The 24,781-nt window shown below is 40.2% G+C and overlaps 1 protein-coding gene across 3 annotated transcripts in view; it reads right to left on the reverse strand.

The window, feature by feature from the left end:
• The window catches only part of SORCS1 (sortilin related VPS10 domain containing receptor 1), a 257,781-nt gene that overhangs the window by 136,961 nt on the left and 96,039 nt on the right, over positions 1–24,781 (reverse strand). For all 3 annotated transcript variants that reach the window (XM_074545192.1, XM_074545190.1, XM_074545191.1), the window contains exon 3: positions 5,830–5,929. In XM_074545192.1, the coding sequence (XP_074401293.1) occupies positions 5,830–5,929 (100 nt within the window). The remainder of the gene's footprint in view (positions 1–5,829; positions 5,930–24,781) is intronic.

A 24,781-nucleotide genomic window follows, 5' to 3' on the forward strand; every position in this document is an offset into this window, starting at 1 on the left:
GACTTCTGTGAGATACAAAGGCAGACTGTAGTGCTACTTTGAGTGAGGAAATGTCAGAACTGCCACTATGTTTGATAGGCTTACAAGAGCAGAAGTGGAATAAATGGGCTTTGATTTCACTTCATATCCAAGAAGAGATATGGATGTAGAGTAATGGCAAGGGCTTTGTGTGTAATGGCTATTGTGAGAGCTGTCATGTACTGCAGCCATGAATCAGAAAGTTTGGTAGCAGATGCTGCCAGACACTTCAAAAGTAAAAATATTCACTTTGAAAGATGAGGTTCTGCCTTCAGCTTGTTAATATGGACCAAATGATTGTTAATTATTTGTTTCCCCATAAACTCAGTATTAAAGACAGCACCAGCTTTACAGTGACACATCTTCACTGTCTCCAGAGAAACTACCCAACTGCCAGATCACATCCAGCAGATGTGAGCAACAATCCACCTTCCTAAACTAGTAAAAAGTTATCCTTGTTTGTGTGTGAGATGGGAGGCAGAAAAGACAGTCTTCTGAAATGGAAATAAAGTCTATACTTGTTTATCTGGTTCACAGTCAGAATTACTCTTGAACCTAAAGGTATTACAAGCAAAAGTGAAAACTGTAATTGCATTAACCCAAGGACATCCCAAGATTATCAGATTTTCCAGTTACCACCACCAGAGGCTTGTAAAGCAGTTGACTTAATCCATCATTATTGAGGAATTGCAGAAAATTAAAGACTTCTTAATTCTCAGTGTGACACATCCCTGTTCCCAGGGGTAGGGAACTGTTTGCATGTGTACAGTCTATCCATTGAACCACCCCTGCAGCCCAAGATAATCTCTTGTAGGTTTTCAACCCTTTTCAGATGAGGTGGAATCTTTAGCTCAAACTGCTGAATGAAACAGATTTAGGCCACTGTATTTAGAGAAAAAATACTCTCTCTGAAGCAAATGATGAGGCTATAAAGAATCATTAATTGTGGTCATAGCATAGGAGACATTTCATTCACTATCCTATGTTATAGAGCATTTAATCCAAACAGAAGTTTCCATTTGAACAAATTTATGTTTTGATCTCCAAAATGGTGCAGGACAAAGTGGCTCCTCCCTTTAAAAAGGTACAAAAACATTCTCAGAGAACATCTTGAAATCTTCTGTTCACTACAACATTTCAAAAAAAAAAAAAAACCCAAACAAACAAAAAACCCCACAAAAAAAACCATAAAAAAACCCCACAAAACAAACACACACACAATGAAAAAAAACCCAAATGCAAAAAAAACCCCACCAACCAAAAAACCCCAAACAATTCCAACCTTTCACACATGCCTTTTTGGTCTCTTATGACTGTCTCTTTGAAAGCTTGACTCACAGCCTGCAGCTAACAAGGACCTTTCATTCCAAACAAAAAGAGAAGAGCAAGAAAATAATTGCTTTTACCTCAGCAAGAGTGGACTGTAATCACACAATGTGCATGACTGACAGAGGCTGGTTTCCCACTGTGCCTAATTTGCTAAGGATGCCATCCCCTGACCACGACAGGATTGACTCAGTCCACACTGAGGTGTGCTCAGAGCTCTGCTGAGCTCTAACCTCTCCAACACAAACTGAAAGCCTTCACACCAAGATTTACAGAGGCTACAAGGAGGACATGGCCGGAAAAAACTGGTTTTCCTTGACTGAAAAAATCAACATCTGCCCTCACATCAGAGCTCTGAAAGTTTCCATGGCAAGGCAGGTCAGAAACAGAAATTTTACAAGTGTTCCCAAAGTGATTTTAGCAACTGAAGATAAGCAGACTCCTGAGAACCAGCAATGCCAGGTGGAACTGTTCACCTCTGTGGACACTTTCCACAGCCCTTAGAAAAGTGTAAAGCACACAGCTCCAGGTCTTACCCTTTATACAAGGGGGCAGTTTACATTTCACAAACAGAACTTCCCTAAGGCAAATCAACTTGCCCAATACCACAGGATAGAAAGTAGCACTCAATCATTCCCATTTCAGCTAATAAGAGTAAATTTTCTACTGTCTTGACAAATAGAAACTTCTGCCACTTACTCTGTGCGAACCACCAGCCAATGCTAGAAAGAACAGAAGGCTAGGCTGCCATTCCTTTCATTTCCTTTCATTTAAAACTCATTAATATAAATAAATTTGAAGTAGTTGGGGATCTAGCCAGCATTGAAGCCCAAGCAATTTTATTTACAATAAATATCTGCTATCTTGGTGCTACACACTCACCAGGACAATGCTTAACACACTGTGATAAAGGTGATAAACACAAGCAGTGAATATCAATGAAGAGGAAGGCATCTGTAATCCATTCATCTTTAAAGAGAAAAAAAAGGTAACACTGTTCCACACAGCAATTAAAATCTGAACAGTTGGAGGAATAAAGCAAAAAAAAAAAAAAAAAAATCAAGGCAGGCCTGTGGAAAAGGAGAGAGTAAAATAAAACAAACAAACAAACAAACACACGCTACCACAAAAACACAAACCCACAGGAAATAGGCAGATACTATCACCCAGCATTTGTTAATTAACTGAAGATACACAGATACAGGGGGCTTGAAAGTGCAAAGAACAAATGGGCTGCACAAACTGGCTCTTTGCAGAGAGCACTGTGCTTCCTACAAGGATACAGCATCTAAACCAGCCAGCAGCACTGCCTGAGTCAGAGAAAACCTCCAGTTAAATTCTGGAGTCACCACCACAACCCATTCACTTTTTGCATGTGTATGCCTATGATTTTCCATGCAATGAGTAAAAACACCCTGTCTGAAAAACTTTTATAGAGAAAGACTGCAAAGCTTAGTGCATGTGAATTTCTAGGAAAATGAACGACACACTTCTGTGAAAACAGAATTTCAAGGTATCTACTAGGATTTGTATTTTAGTTTCGTTTGTAACCCATCAGCATTATTCCCAAACAGTATTTCTTCATGGAGAAGCATTCAAATAATTTTCTTTCTCATCACAGAAGTCTCCATGAACCTAACAAATAAACCAGTGTTGACATACCTAAGCCTAGGGATTTATTGCACATTGCACATGTCTCTTCTGCAGACTTGTTGACAAATACTCAAACAGGCTCTGTGTCTTTGGCAAGATCCATGTGGTACATTTTTTACCCCCAATCTGTGTCATCTGTCATACGACCAGGTAGCACAGTAATTCAGTAAAAGGAAAGAAAACTAAAAAATGTTTCCACTTCTCTTTGCCAGGACTTATACATCACTATGTTAGTTACAATTTTGTGTCATTTCCTTTGGAAAATATTGTAATTCAGAAAAATGTCAAGCAACAGCAATAGGTCGTCAGTTTAAATTGTAAATAATGATTGACTTTGTTCTAATTTTTTTTCCCAAGCATCCTTTTGGAATATGACATTGCCTGTGATGTCTGGTTAAAGGATTTAATTTTGTTCAATAAAGAGACACGAATTGGAAGTCAAAAGCTTTTAGAAAGAAATTGGCATGCATGGGCTGTGGGAAGCTCTGCAAATACTGGGTATTTATAGACCCTTTTTTTTTCTAGATGGAGAAGAGCAAATAAATTACAACAAACAATTTATTCAACATGATGTTGTTTGTTCATTTCCAGAATGTGAAAATAATCAGAAATTCATGAACAAATCTATCAATTATTTTAATAAATCCAATTACATGCATTCTACCGTTCACTGTTCTAAGTGCTCTGTTTTGCAAAGAGACAAGACTTACATAAATGGTACACTTGCTTTCTTTCATCACAAGCAATCAGTCCTGAGCCAGCTAAGTTCAAAATTTACCTTCTGTTTCAATGGAACAGCTCCTAAAAGTCAAATATGTGCTAAAAGAATTTTTTTTTCCCTAAACAAGGCAACTTCAGTAAGTTAAGTACATGCTGACCCCCCTTACGGATCACTGCTGTAGCAAGGTCTCTCATCTAATAACTTCAAGATGAAAAATGCACCATTTTCTTTTCCACTACTGAAGAAGCCTTTTCTCTCTGCCACGGAAGGCCTTGTGGAACAAAGGACATTGAAGGCTGCAGCTGTAGTCTGAGAAATCACCACATACAACTCACATTTAGGGAAAACACACTCCTAGCATTTGCCCAACACTAACTGCAGCAGTGCATAAACCCTTCACATGAAGGGCACAAATTTTATAAAACTCATGGAGTTTAGAGGAGTTGAGTACTAGATTTTGAAAGGATTTCTGCAGTTATACACCCAGCCCTCATTAGTGAAACAAAATGCAACTTTCAAATTGATCAGAGTTTCTGAAAGTGTTATCAGAGTTTCAGGGGAGGAGAGGGGATCAGGTCTTAGAAGCCATAGATTCTTCCTTGGTGGCAAAATTTTTTAATGTGTTTCCTTCAGCTTTTCATTCCACAGCAGGTATAATAAAGACTTTAAGCTTCAGTATTTTTGCTTTCCCTGTAGAAGAATTCGGAGCGTGGACACATGCCATGCCCTCTTAGCCTCAGGGGACTATTTGGGTGTCTAAAATCAAATGTTTATTGACAGAATGGCCTGATGTTCTACAAAAACAGCACAAGAAGGACCTCCAGAAGTTCTCCTTGCAAGCCTAACTCTGCTACTGCTAAAATAAGCATTGAAAAATTCAATCTTTCCACCAGACCATTACCTAGATCCTCTCATCCCAAGTGTTGCAGATTTCTTCTGGCACTGGATCATATTGACTACAGGCCAACTTTACAGCAGACTTCTGCCAGAAAAGATAGTTCCACACTTCTGCCTGGAAGCTTTTTCCTTCCATCTACTTAGTTTTTGAGCTGGAAAGGGATTAGTTTTCAGGCAGGTCAGTCCTGGATCCAGCTCACCAGATGGCTACACAAACAAGGGTGGCAGAGAAGGGCAGGGAGTGGGAGGGAGCAGGATGCAGTCAGAGGTGATGAAAGTTTTTCAATGCCAGCCTGCACGTTGGTTGGCTTGCTGAAAGACATTTAAGTGATATGATCAATTCATTCTTCAGCTCCTAGAAAGGAGCTTCATATGTCCTTCAGGGTCAGCATCAATGAGATGACATCTCTCCACTAATTTGGGGCCATTTAATTGCAATTTAAACTGCTAAGCATTGTCCTCTCTCGTTAGGACAGCTCCCTCTTCCTTTCACTGTCTGCCTTAAAGACTCATAATTGTTTCAGTATAGTGAGAACAGCATGATAGTAACCTCAGCTGCTCAAATACACCCAGACTCCTTTAGAGGTGAGACTACTAATATTTTCTGCCAATGCAATTCAGCTTTGCCTGTAGACTAAGAAACAAGGAGTAGAAAACAAAAAATTTTGTCAAAAACTTATCTCAAAGAAGGCATCCAGATTCCTTTCATGAATATGTCATCATTATAAATTCATAGTAAAGTGTTAGTCACTAGGGTGTCTGAATGATTAAAACCTTCTGGGCTTCGAAGGCATTTTCTCTGCAGGAATTTGTCAAATCCTGTTCAGTTCACCTTTGGGAGCACTTAGAAGACAAATAATGTTACATACAATCTGGTCACTGTTAGCTGCATTTCTGCCATTTTAACAAGTCTCTCTCTCTTCCAGAGAACAAAATCAACACCATCCAGAAGGTAAGCAAACAATCACATTCAGGGTACTGTCCATTTAATAGCCATCTTCCCTCAAGTACTACTGGTAAGTGGGATAGGTGGTACAATTTGGCTTATATTTTGATAAAGTAAAGACATTTTTGTAAAGACATTTTTTTCAAGGCAAGAGTGACAGAGAGATTCCTGCTACTTAGACAGTAACAGATATTGAGGAAATTAGGAGAGACCTGCAGGGCAGAAATGGCATCATAAAGGTAAAATGAGCCAACACATCGTCACCTACCTTACGTTTGTTTGTTGGGCAAACATACAAGTAGCTCAAAATAGTCTTCAGACCAACTTTATCATTCAGTTTCTCATATGTTGTCCCATAATCTGTTGACCTACAATTCAAAAGAGATTCTTGTAAGTACAAACACTTAATCACAAAACCACAAGTCACTTGGCAGCTTTTCAATATAAGTCATGCTTTAAATAGCAGAATGGCTCTCCAGAGCTTTTTCAATGATTCATGTAGTATATAATGATACTTAATTATATACACATAGCATCATGTGCATGTTTATCATTTGCATTTAAATTAGATTAGGAAAAATTCAACCAGCATCTTCCCAAAGCATTTTAAACATGCACAATAAGAAATGCTACATTCTGCATACAGAAGATAATGATTGTCAGATATGCCAAATAGCAGACAGCAAGAGACTAAGGTTATCAGTTCATCATAAACTCCAAGCTTGGACTGATTTTGTTAAGATGGTTCATCTCAGCATATTCCAAAGCAGCTTCTCTAACAGTGACTAGCAGAAAGGATGGACACATGGGCTTTATTCTTGCCTTAAAAGCCACCATTCAGTAGAGAAAATAAAATATTTATGAAATTAGGGTTGCCCATAAAAACATTGACTACATGACATGGAGAAGAACAAAAACTGTGAATAAATAAGACTGTCCAGTATTCCTGTAGGAATTACTCTTAACATGTGACTGGAACCAAGATCAATCATCAGCAGAGCTTTTATTCATTGTACAGCTCATGCTTGCCTGAATTCCATCCCAGAATCCCAGGGATTTAGATAATCCGCCCAGTCCAGTAGAGTTGGCATCCATAAATTGCAGAAGGGACATGTATCTGGGTAACAGACATTCAAAAGCACAACATATTCCTGTATCTCATCTGTAACATGTACAAATGAGCCTGTGTAGAGCTTCACATGCAAGCAGTAACATGAATTTTCCCTTTTGCTAAGCACTCCAAAACCAGACATTCTGAAGTAAAATCTTTCCACTCATTATTTGCAGGTTCTCTCCTATCAGGGCAACAGTGACTAAATTCACAAAGGTATTTAAGACCTTTAATGCTTACTCTTTTTTTTTTTTTGGTGGAATATGGAGGGTGAAACATTTCTGAATCAAGTATCATTCCTACATTCATATTATAGCTTCTGGGATTTCAGATTTTGCAATCAGTGCATGAATAAAACAAGAAAGCAGCAGCTTAGAGTTTTATCCATGAAAGATGAATTGCACTAAAACGTGAATCTGCATTAAAGCTGAGTCTTTCTATTCAGGAACTTTATAGAAGCCTTTGCACATATCTGCCTGCTCATATACCAACTGCCCTATGATTTATGTCTATAGATTTCTCCTTCCCTCCAATAAACACAGGCCCTCCTGTGTGCATGTATGACCTTTGGTGTTTAGAGCATTTACGTCAAATTCTCAGCTGCTGACTGATCTTTCCCTTTATAAGGTCATCTCTCTCAGGAGCACATATAAACTAACTGAGCTATTTCCTCAGAGGACTGAGGAGTAGGATTCCGTGCTGGCTGTTTCTGTTACTGAATATTTCAGAGATGCTCCAGAATCCAGGTGAGGGGATCTGCAGCAGGGTGCTGAGCACAGCCTGGCCAAGGACTGCAGCTTCCCTTTGCTGCCTCACCCCACCTCACCACCCAGTCTTATCAGAAATGAGTATTTCTGCTGCTCTCTGCCTAAACCCCCCAAAAGCTACCCCCTTTGTGAGGTTTCAGCTGACAAAGACATGCAAAGAGAGTAAGGACTAAATCTGACCCGCTGAGTTAGGAAAAATATATTAATGAAATAATGCTGCTTTTTCGTATACCAGTGACAATGAATTCAAAATAGGATCCTTCAAAAGGGGATAGGAGCAAAGAAAATCTGAGACATAAAGCTTGCTTTGAAATTGTTCAAGAAAGGCAGCCAGTACCCATGCCACAACACAGAAAAAATATGTCAACAGCCTATTGCAAATAGTAATCTCAGAATTGCCAGCCACTTCTTACTTCAAGTCTCTAGGCAATTGTTTTGCATTCACAGCTTTATTTACAGGTAACACTCTATACAGATGGAAGCGTGTGCTTCTGTCAACATCCATAAAAGAAACCAAAAGATTTAAAAGCTTAGAAAAACATAATTTTTTTTTTCCAGATGAACAAATTCACAAGCAATCAAACGAGCTACTATTAGATCTTACTCTCATTATTGTGTTCTAAACTGACAATAGCTAGCTAGTCCTTCTACCTTCCCATTTACCAGTTTTTTCTTTTGTCCCACTTTAGAATTACCCTTAATTTTAACAGGGGCAAGGTGGGGGAGGAAGAAAATGTTATATATATGCATATATATATATAGGCATCCATAAGTGTTTTAGCACAAAGAAATAGTAATATAAACATTTGCAGAGCAATGGGAAAAAGGAGTTATATCAAAGGAACCATACATGGGAATATCCCTGCATACATGGGAAGCCTCTGTTGGTATCTAACCCAGGCATAACACCAACCAGCATTTGTCTTATTTCTTATATAAATATATATGTATATGTGTATACAAGCAGGCACTGATTAGCAGCCTAGATAACAAGCTTCCTTTATCTTATTAAATGGGTGTATAAAGCAGCATGAGACTCCTAACCCATAAAAACACATCAGCCATTGGATAGCCTAGGAAGCCCGCTTAACCTGGAGGAGCTGCAAAAAACAGATGCACCTCAGCAGGGTGCAGGCATTAAGGACAGAATAGGATCAACAAATTCAATCCCAGTTATCTGAAGGGGAAAGGATATGCAGCAACCAACATCTCCACATTTTGTGTGGAAGGCTGCTCCTCTGAAGTTCTGCAGAGAGAAATCAGTTTTAGTCCATTTGTATAACATGAGCAAGCAAATGCCTGGAGAAATCATTGTAAAGCACTAAACCCAGGACTTGCAGAGCTGAAAACACAAAAATAAACTATGCCCTCGAAATAGCTACAGCTAATGGAATAACTATATGTAAATGAGTGAACAGTAAACCTTACTTTATTGTGTCTTGAGCAGACACGTGTGTTGCAATGGTGCCTCAAATTGTTTGTGGGGAGAAGGGGGATGTGAGTGGTACATTGTGGATGTCACTGAAAGGCAGATAACAGTAGAAGAATAACATTCAGAAAATAAAAGTATTTAGATTCAATTCTGAACTTCACACCTGTCCCACCATATTAGTTGCAATTGCTATCATTAAATCCTAAATTTTACCAGTAGCTGTTTAAAATCCAAGTCCCTATTTTTCCAGTAAAGCGGAAGACAATTCAAGAAGATAAACATTTTCATGATTACTAGCTCATTTCACAGTATAAAAATGCACCAGAATTGTGGGATTGAAGCTCTGGCCTTCCCAGTAATAAATTAAAACAAAACTAGAAACATACAGAATAATTTCTGTTTTGCAAACTATTTGCAAGAAAGCTGACATTTAAATAACTTCATTATTATTCATTGACAGGGCTTTTCCCTCTCCTCCCGTCAGGGTAAATGACATTTCTATTACAGTATTATAATAAACTCCTGCACATTTTAAATAAAGTCACTGAATTCCATTAGTCCACCTACTGTCATGAATATATCTCAATCCATTCCTACCAATATTTCACAATTATAACAGGCATTCTGAATCAACCAGCAACATGAACCCTATGGAAATTTTCTTCTTTGCCAAGGAGCACAGACTGACATTCAGAGTACTGTCAGTTTGAATATACAGATTCAATAAATTCCCTAGCAAGTTGCTGTTTTCTCCTTTGTTACAAATTTAAGGTTGCCCATAGTTATTTTATATTAGATGCTGAAGACTGGAAGAACTGAAAAGTTGATAATTTGGTCAGGAGGCCTTTTTTTTTTTTTTTGCATCAAGATCTTTCTGGAACACCTAGTGAGAAAAAAAGAAAGCCATTGCTTGCAGACTTTAAGCTGTCTCATGTCTCCTGCTTATTGAGTACAGCTTTCTTCCCATGTTAACAGATTAAGTTACTTGTTATAACACACAATATTAAGAAGCAATCACTTTAATTGGCAGGTTTTTTTTTTTCTTTTACCACCAGTTACTCCTGGTTTTCACATATTAACTTGACTGCTTCCCCCAGCTCCACCAAGAGAACACTGCATTTCATGTCCTTATCCCTCTCCTTCCTCCACAGTTCAATTTGCTGCTCTAACTGTGGTCCAAGTGGCAGCCAGGACCAGCATCACCTGTGGTGTAGTCAGTGAGCAGCAGGGCAGGGCAGCCTGTCCTGACCAGGAGCAGTGGCAGAGATGGGCTCTGGCCTTTTGCCCCTTCTGCACATGAATCCACCTCTGGCACAAGCCAGGCATTTCTAAGTTAAGCAAAGACTATTAGATCTTGTGTTCCAACCTGACACATAACTGAGTTTGCCACCTGGTTTGCCTCCAAAGGGAATGGCCAGGTGAGCACAAGATTTGTCAGTTGCTATCGTATTAATCTCTGCAAGAGCAGATTTTTGGAAAGGAGCCTTTCATATTGCAGAAGGCAGAACTGCAGAGCCACAGGCTACACTAATAAAAGGCTTTCAAATGAACAAGTTTTTTAATAAAGGAATAATTAAGACATTAAAAATTAGCTTTCATGTCTGAAAGCAGAAAATACTGGAACTGGTAATTCTGGAGCAAATTTGTACTCCTGTATGCAGTGTTTCAGGCCTGTTTGTAATCTCTGCTGTAGAGTTGTTGACTTTTGCACTCTTGTTTTCTGGGGAGACTTTGAGGTGCTATTCCTTCATCCCTTAAATTGAAACTCTTTACTTTGGTTTCATAGCCAGGTAGTAAAGCTTCCCATTGATTTTTGCCACACCACCATGTTTCACAAAAGCTAGTAATGTCAAAGTCTTCTTCAACAGCTGGCCATTTATGTTCACATGTTCCTCCTGTTAAGCCCTTCAAAAGGCATTGATAGATATCACTTCTGGTTTAATGCATCTTTTGATCTAACTCCTTCTTGTGCAACCCTGCTATTTTTTTTTCCAGAAAGTAATAATGCCTGATCTCAGTTTCTTGGGGTGAAACTTTTTTTTCAAAAGTAATTATTTATTTTCATAGAAAGTTACTTGTGCTTTGCAAATTACCTTGCTTCACCCAGACACTTCTCACCACTGTCTGTCATTTTAATTCATTGTATAAATAATTCCCCAAGGCTTTTCACATTTCTAATGGGATCTGTTTGCTTAGCTCATGGAGACTGACACATTTTGAATAGAGTTATACAATTCCACCTGGAAAAGCAATTGCAAGATATAAACACAGTAAGTCCTCTGTCCTTGGACAAAATTTCCATGTAGAAAAGAGCTTCATAAGAGTATTGTAAGACTTTGGTTCAAGGGGGCAATGGTCTGACAGCAGTGCCAAGCCAAACAATTGGTCAGCATTTCTTCAAACATCTGTAACAGCACTTCACATGTCACAACATTAAAACACTTCAAATTTATCCAGGCAGGTTGAAATTAAAATTTTTGACATCTCCAGCATAAAGAAAAATAAGGTATTTCAAAACCCAAGGGACCCACATGCCTCACTCCCTAAGTGAACACATTTCTGATTACTTTTTTTCTCATGAGACTCTCAGCAGGCTGGCAAATAATACTGTTCCCCCTGCCTAGGTGGGCAAACAGAGGGAAAGACTAGATAACTAATCCTGCATTTGAAGGAAGGCTGTGACAGAGCCAAATTCAAGTCCCCTCAGGCTCCACCATCTTCCCATTCCATCCTGACAGTTTAAAATTTTCTGGGGTTTTGTGAGTGCAAATAAGGACTGGAATAAGCCTTGCTATCAATGGCAAACCAAAGAAGTACAAAATTAATAACAGTTCAAATAGGCATTTTAGAACAAATTCAAAACTCCATTTTGAAAATATTTTCTTCCAGTCTGACCTGTGGTGTAGGTTTTACTCAAAATTAAGTCATAAATTTGTATGAGTTTAATGAAATGTGTATTTTTCCTCCACTCATGGGAAGAATTTTCTCATAAAATTTCCCACCTGCAGAAGCCACCAAAAAGACTTGGAGAGGGAGTAAAAAAATTACAAAGAAACAATAGGAAACTATTAAATTGACATTCCTCTGCATAATCAGTTAAAGTAATTCAATTTTCTTCTTTTCATTTTCAATCAACTTTTATTTGAAGTAATGTAAATGAACAGAAACCTACACACTCAAATTTCTTGTAATTTTTGGCTTAATATAGTTCAGCTGATTATTGCTATAAATAACTTAAAGATGTGACAAGCAGGAGAAGCAGCTCATATTTTATCATACAATCTCTATTCTAACTATTGCATTGGATAATTTTTCAAAATGTGACACAATTCAGAAAGAAAGAATCTAGAGGAGTGAGAGGGCCATGAGTTGTCATTTGTAGGTGATACAGATGAGCTGCTTGTCTCTCCTTCAAGTAATGGTTTAAGAAAAATATATTTGCCAAATCTGCCTTCCATGCTGTTCCGGTGGAAAGTCGGTAACTCCGGTTACCAACTCAGGGAAGCAGAGAATATTTGTTCCTCTGTCAAGGTCAACAAGAATTTGGTCAAGAAGTCCTGGGATGATGACAGTGGGAATATTCCAACAGGAGACAAGACAGGTTCTATGGGATGAAAGGAAATTGTGCAATCAGGGTGAGGTTATTTCTTACTCTTATCTGTGTCAGATGAAAGGTGAAGGAAATGGTCAGTTATGAGGAACATGCAAGAATTCCCAGCTGGACAAGGCAGAAGAGCAAATCCACTCATAACATAATACACAGCATTAGACAGCAGTAAGACTTATGACTGTTAAATGCAAGCACAGGGAAAAGAGGAATTCTCCTAATAATCAGGGCAGCACACAAATCAGAACCATTATCCTGGTTTGGCTGGAACAGAGCTCTTTTTCTCCTCAGCAGCTGGTCCAGTGTTCTGGTTTGGATTTTTCTGTTACCAGCATGAGAATAATGTTGGTAACAGAAAAACATTTTGGCTGTGGTTGAGTGGGGTCTATGCTAAGTAAGTCACGGACTAGTTAGTGTCAGTAAGAAAGTGCACAAAAAATCTGGGAGGAAGCACAGCCAGGACAGCTGACCCAAACTGTCCAAAGAGATATTTTAACCATCATTCCAGGTTTACATAAACTGAGGGAGTTACCTGGATGAAAGGCAGATCTCAGTTTGGGAACAATTTGGTGTTTGTTGGCAGGTGGTGATCAATGGTATTGAGCATCACTTGTTTTTCTTGGGGGTTACCTCTCTCCCCCCTCCCCTCCCTCCCTTTAATTGTTATATTTTACTTTGTTTCAATAACTTTTCTTGTCTCAAGGGATGAGTTTGGGAGTTTTATTTCTGATTCTCCTCCATATCCTACTGGGGTGGGGGAGAGTGAGAGAGCAGCTGGGGTTAAGGCACACCACCTGGCTGGCAGGACTCAAAGTTGACATAAAGTCTCTGCAATTGCCCAAGCATGAGGCTCTAAGTCTTGTAAGTGCTTTTTTATCACCTGAAAGCTTGGACAATGGTGCTGAATAGGCTTAAGTACTCTTGTCCTGAGATCAGAATTTTCCACCTGAATTGATCTGCACTGCTCTTGCTGTGATGCAAACCTTGTCTCTCTGAACTGCTAAAGACTGGCTGATATCTGTTCTGCTAAAGCATAGCATTCTTTGCAGAGATCAATCACAGCTGTCCAAGCCATAGTGAACAACCCTTAGAACAAACTAATCCATGTTGTTCACTCAGCTTCTTCTCAGAGACACCTGGTAAATTCCCTGGAAAATAAAGCCTAGAGAGGAAATAGTCTGTGGTACACAAAATCAATAGTACAGAATAAAAAATATAATGAGGTAAGGCTAAAACACCAATGTAGATGTATCTGTTTTAACTCTGGTGACATGTGTATTCCATTGCAAAATTCCTCTTCAGATCCCCCTATCTTACCAAACTAGCCATGGAACAGCATAACTCAGAACAAACTTCCATATGAAATAATACAGAGGTTTCTATGCTTGTAAGATGTCATTAAACAACTTTTTAAACATCAGTTTCTGATGCCACTGCCTTTTATAGCAGAAGTAACATTCCACTGTATTGTGGAGATGGGCTTTTTATCTTCAGGCTTCAGAGACACTGCTGCATAAAGGTTGGATACCCAAAGAAAAGAGCAACATCAAATATTTTAGCCTGAAAAAATATCAAATTTGGATTAGATGGGAATCATGCACTTTTCCCCTCCTCCCTTTTACAGCTTCTCTAATTTTAGATGTCTGTCTCATCTTGTTAGATCAGTAAACCCCCTTTCACTGCACAGTGCAATGGTTTCTCATGTCAGCAGGACGAGAACAGAAGATTCTGGCAGTTGATAAAACCCATATTCAGATTCCCCACTCCTTTGCCTGCTGATCAGAGATCAGATCCTGATCACACTCTCATGTAAATCCAAACTATTTACTGTGTGGGTTTCCATACAAACATGGAACTGGATAGCTTCAATGATCAATCTGCCCTTGCTTGGAAGCAGTTGCTTCCAGGCAATCAGAAGGATCTCTGCTGTCAGAATGCAAGACATGAAGATTTTTATTTCAAGTGTACAATTACCAAGCTTTTGTTTGAAAAATAATGCACTGAGATTTGACTGGACTCTGTTCTGGAAGTGTTTCCAAGGCACTGTTTCACAGGAGTGGACTTTAAATTCACTATTTGCAATGGGCAAATAGTGAATTTGGGGGTCAGCTACATTCTGGAACCCCTCTCTGCTGTGTTAAGTGACCACTGGCATGACTAGCTCTGGAAAAGGGGATGGGATGTCAAGACCAGAGGACTTTGTTAAAATAACTGTGGAGTTACCACCTATTTTGCCTCATCACCACACTCCCAGCAAGGCTAGTGTTTGCCAGTAAGGGGAAGGAACTGGGTGTTCCCTCTCCATTGCCTGAGCAGCAGAGAGGGTCACTTTCCAGAACTTTCTCCTCAAATTCTCTTTCAGCTTCTCACCTCCGTGTGGCCTCAAAGACTCATCTCCAGTCCCTCAGTGAGTGAAGCAGCACAAGTCAAGAGCAGGGTAGGAAGGCTGGCAGTCACAGCCCCTTTAGCTGCTCTAATCCAGGGCTGGGTGAAAGCCAGCAGTGAGAAACAAAGGAGCAGCCATCAAAGCAAGACCTCCACTTGACCCTCTCAGTGAAAGGCTCAAGAGCTGGCTCAAGTGGTGCTCTGGCTGAAACATTAGAGCCATCTCTCTGCTCTTCTTAGGAGTCATTTTGTGCCACAGCATCTGGATGCACTGGGAAGGACCAGTAACTCCACTAATTTTTGGCAGCTAATCAATATATACCACAAATATAATACCAAACAGACCAAAAGCTGACAGGTTATTGATGCTCACTCATCTGATGGTGTGTGTGATGCAAGCGTTTTCTCTGTCCCTAAGTCCATAGTAGTGGTTTTCAACACTTTTCCATTTGCCATTACAACATTATTTTCAGTGAGAGACCCCGAAAAAAGGAATGAAAGTTTACTGACAACAGGCTTTTTCCTTGCCACCTAAGGGAATTCTGGGGTATCAGTGGAATATACGTGGAAGAGCACCAGTCTGCAAGATCTTGTCCACTTGACTTATTTGTCAAAACAAACAAGCAGGGTAGGATGCAAACTGCTGCCCTTCCTTCCTTCATCAGGGGGGTGAACACTCTGCAACACTGCAACTCAGAATACAGCCATTCCCACAGGCCCAGCCTCTCTCAAGGCTTATGGTCATCAACAAAACAAATCTCAGCCTAGCTGTGCCAGATAGTAAAGCCATTCTTCCATATGTTTAAATCAAAAGCTGCCTTTTAAATTAGGATTGAGAATGACTTATGATTCTTCTTGCCATATGTTTACAGGGGCATACTGACATCAGCACACCCTTAATGCCAAATTCTTGCTCATAAAGTAATTCCTTGAGTGTTGATTCTTCCCATTTTCACCCCAATGTGGTGTAAATCACACAAATAGCAGGGACTGGAGCCCAGCAATCATCACGCTATTAACTTTCTAATTGATGGTAATGGCCAGAATAAATTTCAGGCACCCCAAGGGGTGGTTAATGGATTTTGTAGCTTGAGGGCAGAGCAACAGGAAGCCTTTCCATTAATCAGGGAGATGAGACAACCATACATGTCCTACACTTCCCACCGCATCATAACACTGAGGTCACTGCAGCTTCGCTAAAAAAACCCTCTCAGCAGGCTGAGCTCAGTTAGAAAGTTTGAAACACTCGATCAGCAGAGCTGCCTTAGCATCCACAGCCACATTATACATCCAGAAAGCCACTTTATCCCACCTCCAATTAAGAGTAAGGAGCAGTTTTACTGTGCCATAAATGCATTGCAGGTCTTCTGCAGGGTATGTACTAAAAGCCAGAGAAAAGATTTTCTGGCTAGCACCATCCAGGCATTTGCAACACAATATGCAATCTTCATTCTATCCTGCCAGTGCAAATCAACAGCTAGAAAGCTTAAAAGATCCAGACAGCCAAAGACATTATTGTCAAAATCACTGTCCAAGCCCCTTAGTTGTTATAATGGAGTAACTCCCAAGGACCAGTAGCATTTTAAAGCCAGCTAAAAATGTGCTTCATGCATTAATTCATACTAAAGTTAGTGGGAAGATGCAATCCCTTAGCCAATACTAATTTTTTTTTTGCCTTGCTTTAAAATATCATTATTCCCAAAAACTGGATGGAGTAAGAATACAGAAGGGAAAGAGATTAAATTTAAAAAATAGTAATTCAGAGTGTTTCATTTCACATGTACCAGCGTTATCATTATCCATTCAATTGAATATTTTATAGCAGTCTGGCTGTCACCCTACAGGAAAAAAGCTCCAGTGAAACAAGGAGAAAAATCCAAATGGAAAACACTTCCAGTTTCAGATTATTCCTACATTTCCTGTCAAAATTTCATTTTTAAAATATTGCAGAAGATTTATCTGAATAATGCTGCATTTCCCAGAAGAAAATTGTTCTACTGGAAAGGTTTTCAATTCATTCTCTGAGTCCAAGCAGTGAACACACTGAGCTGCCAGCTCGACTCTTAGCACACCATTGGACCTAAGAAACAATTTGTTGTTGCTGGATGTAGAAGCTGTGCTACTGGACTACTCTACTCAAAAATCACTAATTAATGCTTTTAAGCAAATACATACAACGAGTGTTACTGTTTTTCATTTTAAAGCAATTTGAGTGATGCAGCTCTACCATTTTTGTCAGCTGCAAATAATAGACAACATCCAGAGCCACGCAGCTTTACTTTTTTTCCTCTTGGTTGGTAGAAGAGTATTTATCACCATGTATCTCAAGGATCAGTGGGGTTATAAAGCATGCTATTTATAGCTACTCTTGGGGTATGGAGCAGGTGACAGCAATTTGTTCCTCTGACATCTAACCTTAGGTCAGCTCCAGTAGCAGAAGATGGATTTTTACAGGAAATGAAATGAAAGTACACAGCAGAAGATTAATACTGTTTTCCAGGCCTGCAGAGAATGCATGCTCCCTATCACTCTGCAGGAAAAATGGTCAGGAGCTTGTGCTGTGTGTTAAGAATAGAGCAAGCTGCGGTCAAGGTGAGGTGTTCAAACAGTCTATTAGCAAACTGATACACTGGCATCTGGGCAGGGAGGAACTGCAGGCTGACAGTCCAGAAATGAGCTCAGCTCTTCGGGTTCTTTGATTTTGAAAGTCATCTTTAAGTCAGCACCAGCTACAGATAAAATGGGATTTGCTTTTATGTTAGTGGTAAAAGATAAAAGTAAGTTAAAGGATAAAAGTAAGTTAAAGCTTGGCTGTAAATTCCATATAGGAAACATTTAGCACAAGATCAGGTTACTATTTTGCCCTGCATTGCAACAACATCTTATTTTAAATAAGTTTTCTGTTTGTGAAAATATAAGGATTGAAACATCTTTAAAGAGTCCCTGACAATAAAATCCTTACTGATGGGCCATATTCATCCACTACTCACAACCCACATTCCCAAACATCCTAAAAAAATGGACCAGAAGACTTATTTACCCCAAAAGCCATCTGTTTTAATTTATTTGGAATTAAAATGATAAGGAAGGTTTTTCCAAAGATGTGGGTGTAAAAAGGCATTAATTATACAATCTAGTCATTAAAATAATGTTACCAACAGGAGCTCAGCCAAGTACCTGAAAATTCTTTCCACCTTCTTATAACAGAGCTGTCATCCTCAGCCACCACCAACACCCTTAATAAAGGCGTGTCTTCTAACATGCTCAAAAAATTACAGCTTTGCTAACCAAATTCCACACTTGACCACAAAAGCCCTACAAACCCCCAATGTCCCAAAACAGCTGGAAAAAGCCATGCTTATTTCACCTGTGTGAAAGCCAAGGCTGTTAGAAAAGAGATATCAATTACAAAAGGTTCAATTTGCACTTGGAGTGGCAAAGGTCACACAGCTACATAAAGATTATACCCTCAAAAAGGACCTTCATAAGTCCCTGGACATTTCTCTGGGAGATGGTTGCCAAGTCCTATCCTGCTGTGCGATAGAAAGTCACTGAAAAATGACTTTAAGTGGAAGGTCTTCAATGCAGTTTTGATTTATTAGTGCTCAATTAGAGCAGACACTTTAAGGAGCAGTTGCTGTGGTAGCCAAAGACTGGAGCTGTGCCCTGGGGTGGAGGGGAAAGGAAGGAGGCAAGAACAGGTGCAGGATTTTAAATGTGCACTTCAAGTGGGAGCAGACATTCATGGATCACGAGCCCCCTTCCAACCACCATTTACACACACACACACCTTCACCACCTGTCACAGCCCCAGAAATCTCATCATGTGCTGGATGAAGGTCCTGTGGCAGGTGAAACAGGACCAGACAACTGTGATCAATCCTTCTGTGTCTTCACAGGTCAAATTCCTGCCAAAAATGCACTGAATTTCCCTTTTCAATAGATGAGAATTGGAGGACTGTAAATACATCAAAAAAGCACTTGTGATTTTTCACTGCTTCAGAATAAAGTTCCCTGTTCAGCTCATCTAATTTTTGGGTGAATAAGGCACCTTAACCTTCATATCATGTGTGGGTTTTTCTGTCTCCATCCTCTTCCCCCAGTTTTAAAATTTATGGTTACCATTTAGGCTGATTTCAATTTCCATTAATAATATGTGCAACTGATGTACATTTAAGTGATTTTAATCATGGTGTAGTGACAGGTTTAGCTTAAAGCAGGCCTTCACTTAGAACTATCAAGTAAATTTCTCTTGAAAAGGTCAGTTTAACATTTAACAGGAGGGCCCATTCCAGACAAATTAGAATTTGCTCCACTTGCTTCAAGTGCAAACACTTTCCAGGCTGGCTTCAAGAGAGGCATGACAAGCAAGAGAGAAAAATGTCAGGCACCCAAGAGAGAAGGTTCATCCAGCCCAAGAACTGCTCAGACACATGGGCAAAACTGAAACATTCCTGAGAATTTCAGATCTGGGGCAGAAAATCCCACAGAAAGTAGGGAAGGCAGAGCTGGGACAGTTTGGCCAAGCCCCTGAGAAGTCAGATTTCTTATTTCTAATTGCTGCAGCAACAGGAATGCAGTGAGAGCAGCTTTCTGTGTGAGAGAGGGGTTACTGGGTGTGCATCCCACGAGGATTTGCTGTTGTTCCTGTGCCTGCCAGAGACATTTGGGCTTTGCAGAGGAGCAGCACAATGAGCAGAGAGGCAATACCTGTCATGCTGTCCCAGTGGCACTCTCAGCAGTAGCCCAATTCCATGCACACTGCAGCTGGTGACAGCTGGAATCATCACAAATGAAAGCCAAGAAGTAAGCCTGTGCTTGTAGCATGTGAATCCCTGAACCAGAACTTCTAGAGAACACAGTGACATCAGATCCTGTGGTACCCCCACATTGCTGATGAGCCTTTCACTGTCAAAAGTAAAGCACAGTTTGTAAACTCTTGTTCCTGTGGCACCCATACAAGAATGTAACATGTCCTAGAAGATCTTTCTCATTGAAAATAAATTTTCCCTAAGGATGTTCTCCATCAGGTGACAGTTTCTGAATAAAATCAAAATATCCTCCAGGGACCTGTCCAACCTTTCTAGTACCTGGCTGAATGACATCATCCATTTACTGACAGGTTTCACTGTCTATTTTACTATCAGGTTTTACTAAAACACAAAAAAAAGTTTTTTACTAAAAAACACAAAATTCCTCATAAAACAGAAATTCTGTTTGTCTAGACAGCCAAGTAAGTTTGTCCAGACAGCTAAGTAAGTTCATCATGGTGTAAATTTCCCCTCACAACTCCCAAGTTCTTCAGGAGTCCTGGAGAAGCCTTCAAGAGTATTTTTGACATTTGTGCTGTCACATTTCCTGAACAATTTTCATTACTTCACAGGTTTGTGCTTCTGCCTAGAAAGAGTGGTTGAAAAAAAAAAAAAAAAACAAAACAACAACAACAAACCAAACAAAAACCAATAAAACCACAATAAAACAAAAATACAAAGCCACATACACACAAGCACAGTGTTTGAAAATTCAGGGATTAAACTGAAATTTAAATCAGTCATTTGTAGGGTCACTTGAAAATGCTTCAAATACATTTTCACTTTAGAAAATGCCAACCTGCCAAAGCAAACCTTTTCCTGAATGGAATTTCCTTGCAGAACATCAGAAGGAGCAGATTTTTTTTTAGTTCTCAGATGCGAGAAGTCCAGCTTTTGTTGGGAAGAGAGGACAGGACTCAGCAGAACAGTCAGCAAAAGCACTGATGCATCTGTAGCTGTCTAAGCATTGGAACAACAGCTGGGGCTGTTACTGCAGCAACCACCAATACCCTGAAATTACTTCCAAGCAAATCCTCCTTTACAGCAAGGCATACAATGAGATGCAGCCTTTCTCAAATAATACAAAATTTCAATTTAGGAGCATCCTCCATCTGAAGAGAGCTCTCTCAGCCACTGTACTACTAATTATTGTGGGGTAGTGCTCTCCTTCACCCCTTTGAACTCTTGCTTCTGTGTAGGACAGAGAAAGATGTTTAATAATGCAACCACACTCATGATTATGGAGAAGAGGAATAGATTCACCAGCAATTTGACTAATCAAGCTGACAAAGTGATTGGGTTCAAAAAGGGAAAGACTCTCCCAGCAGCAGTTCATTAAAACAAAAATGAAATTCTGCACATTTCCAGTGTAGCAAAATTTACTGGTTCAAAAGAGGGAAGAAAAAGGAATAACCTGGATAATCTCAACTATCAGCAAGAAAAATCAGGTATAGGGTGCAGCTGAAACTTGGCTCCTTTAACTTCATTACAGACAATGAGCAAAGAAAATGTGCAAAGAGGAGGTTGTGCAAGGAAAGCCCTTGCACCTAGAACCAGTTATGTCAGGTGACTGTAAACAGTGTTTGAATGTGACAGGGATTCTCACAGCAATGGAGACAACTGTGAGGGAGGACCATGACAAACCTCAGAAAGCAAGCCGGAGTTTTTTAGGAGAAATGCGAGTTTGCAAGAAAAGCTAAAGCTACTGTGAAAATGGAAAGCTGACTCATCCACACACAGCACAGCAGTGGTCCATGAAGTTATCAACACTGTGTGAGGTTGCTGAGAGTCAAGGAACTCAGCCTGGGTGGCAGTGTGAGAATATATTAAAATAAGTGTCTTTTTTTGAGAATGTTTTATTTATGAGAGTAGAGCAGAACTGTTGAAGAGAATGAAATAAAACTCCTTTGATTTTATTTAGCATCTTACTTCATGTTAAAACTTAATGGGAAAAATCCTGAAGTTATTAACAGTTAAAAAACTACGTCTTATTAGATTCCTGAGCGGCTGACAGTTTTTATACAGGACATTTCAAAATGGTGTAAAAGATGAGATAGATGGGAGAAGCTGCTCCTGAAGAGAATGGAGGAAACAAGAAAACTTGGCTCAGGAAAAGCTGCCTCTTAAAAGGCCCTTGAGGACCATTAAGGGACATTGACAGAATGAGGTAGAGGAAGGGCTTTAACCTGCAGGGGGGAAGCAATCGTGTCTGCAGAAGAAATTGTTACAACCCAGGCTAGTTCAAACCACCCAGAAAACCCATCAGTAAGGCATCCAAGTGGGACAAACAATCCCAAACCCTGTAAACAGGTAGCCAGAAAAGAAGGTGCTGGTGTTCCAAGACTGGCTTGAATGCTTGGTCACTGATGCAGGACAGTAGAAGAGGGATTGAGGGTGGGAGAGAAATTGCACACTCCAAAATTCCTTGTGGCAATACCAGACACTGAACCCCTTGCTACCAAAAGAAGAAAATCACCCCGAACTCTTCTGCCTTTGCACATGCCAGAGACACTTTTCATCCCAGTGGTGTACAGACACCAAAAGAAAAGAGCTTATGTTACCAAATTTCTTCAGCCCTGTTGAAGAGCATGGAAGAACACCAACTGCATTTAGGCCCTGGCTCAGGAACATAACCAAATCCTGCAGAACAGATGGAACCACCAATGCTGGGAGTTCTTGCTGGCCAGGAAGTGGAGATAAGGCTAATCTTGGCACTGTGAAACACCTGTAGTCCCACTTTCACATTCCAGGTATTTACAGTTCTTTGGGAATTTTCTGTGGATTAGATCTCAGTTATTTATTGAGTTTCTCTTCCCAAGGAAGGAGATATTTAACTGAAGTCTCTATTCCCAAATATGATGTTGCTCAACTACACAAGAAAAAAATGGACAGCCAAGGTAAATCAAATGCCTGTTGTCACTTTTTTTGCCTGAGCATGAACTGATCAAGCACAAATGTATTTTCTGAGGGCTGTGCAAAGGTGAGCAGGTAAAGGAATCTTATTTTACAGGGAAACAGAGAGGGACAAGTGGACAACTCTAGTGATTGTACTGTCACTCCTGAAACATGAGGCCTCTACTGCCTCCATTAATTAAGGCTATTGAGCTAGATCAGAAGCTGATCAGTCTTCAACACCTTGTGCATAATTATTAACTCCTAGCTCACCTTAATAAAACCTTGAACCAAACATCTCCTTTGGGTACTCTGAGAAGGAGAAACCAACTCAGCTAATTAGACAGAGTTGTCACAGCAGCTAATCAGCACACCTACATTCAGCCCAGTGATTGGTACCAGCTGGGAATCATTTCAAAATTTACCAGGGAATTAAGGAAGCACACCTTTGGGACCTGCAGGAAGAGAAGTCTTTGGCTGACAAAGCAAAAAATATGCAGGAGATGAAGCAGCAGCTAAAAGTAAAGTTTGCTTTGGAGAATCAGGAGTGAAATCAGGTAAAACACACAAGAAGTGATTCTTGTGGCAATTGATAGATCATCTGATCTTCAGTGCTGGTGGGCAAGGGAGCAGTAGTCTACTTTAGGGGAAGCACTAGTAAGAAAGCATCATAAATTAATCCCAGCCAGTCAAGCCTAGAGTGCAGCAAATGACAGCACTGGAACACAAACAGTAAGTAAATCACATCTGCCCCTGCCTGAGGACTCGGTCTAGATCTCTGTTCTCTACCTCCAGACAAACCCAGTCCTAGTCTATTATTTCAATTAATGGAACAGTCTTTTTATACTGAATGAAGACATTATAACTTATCTACTCCATGACTCTTGACAGAAAGGCAACAGTAACAGTGGATCTTCCTTACTGTACCACTGGGCATTAACTCAGCTGACAGTGCTGACAAGTCCTGTCCGATTCACAGGCTGGCAAGTTCAGCTCCTTGAGTGCAACCACCTCATTTTTGCAGGACTCTGCCTGTAGAAGAGTTATGCTGCCAGCCCTGCTCCTTCAAAGAATCTGGGCCTCCTGGCAATTTGTCCTTTTTTTTTTTTCCCTTTGGCATTTAGAGATTACAGAGTGATATTTTCAGATATAGCTGAGGTTCTGAACAGACTGTCCTGTGAGCTCTGTAAACCAGGAGCAGCAAGCTTGGGCCTTCTGGCAGGGCTACTGCCAGCTCATGATGTGAGCAGATGAGATTTGTCTGCCACAGCTGTACAGCACTGTCAGAGGCACACACTGGGCACAGCTGGTGCCTGCAAAACAGGGCAACCACCTGCACCCACTCCACAGAGCCACAGAGGCTGTGGCACCCTGCTGCAGAGAAACGGGCTGAGCTTGGCCAGGAAACTCTAACAGCTCCTGTGGGATGCCTAACAATTTTTCTTTCCTGTTTTGTATCCCAGAGAGAGCACAGTGACACCTAACAAGGACAACAGCCTTAGCTGGTCATTGATCAAACTTATCTACCCCCACCTATTTGATCCTCAGACAAATTCTTCCTTAAAATTTACCTCTGCCTTAACATCTGATTCCATGGATGATAACCCTGTTCATACTGCTGGGGCAACTGAGTTTGACTCTTCATAGCACCCTCTAAGTTCACTGATCTCTGTTATTAACTTTAGCACCAACTCACACTGCAAATCTCTCCTAGGAATAGGATGCCACACCAGAAGGTGTAAATTCCTCCAAGAATTAGGGCAGCAACCTGAGAGCCATGGCCTGATGTGCCAGAAGCACTTCCTTCCCCACTGCATTGGGCTCACCCATGTGCTGTGTCCACCCAAATCCCAGGATATTCAGCTGGAGCAGCCACAGTGCAAGGTCTGTGTTCAAGAGGGGGACATTACTGGTTGGTGCCCAGAGAAACAGACAGGAGCCATTTTACAAATACTGTTTTAAAAGAACTTTGTGTTCTTATGGACAGTAAAGACAAAACAAACCAGACAAGAAAAATTCTGTCTTTTTGGACAGGTAATGAGCTGTCCTAAAGCTTACTGAAATCTGCAGAAGCCTTTACAGAGACTTGATAATAGTTTACAGGAGAGTCTGTGTAATTACCCTATACAATTACATAAAAGTCTGCTAGAACTTTAGTGATTGAGAGGACAAATGTTTATGACATCTGCGTTCGGAAAGTTCTGGACTGCTGTGT

The sequence above is a fragment of the Zonotrichia albicollis genome, chromosome 7, assembly GCF_047830755.1.
Source record: "Zonotrichia albicollis isolate bZonAlb1 chromosome 7, bZonAlb1.hap1, whole genome shotgun sequence".
Lineage (NCBI taxonomy): Eukaryota > Metazoa > Chordata > Aves > Passeriformes > Passerellidae > Zonotrichia > Zonotrichia albicollis.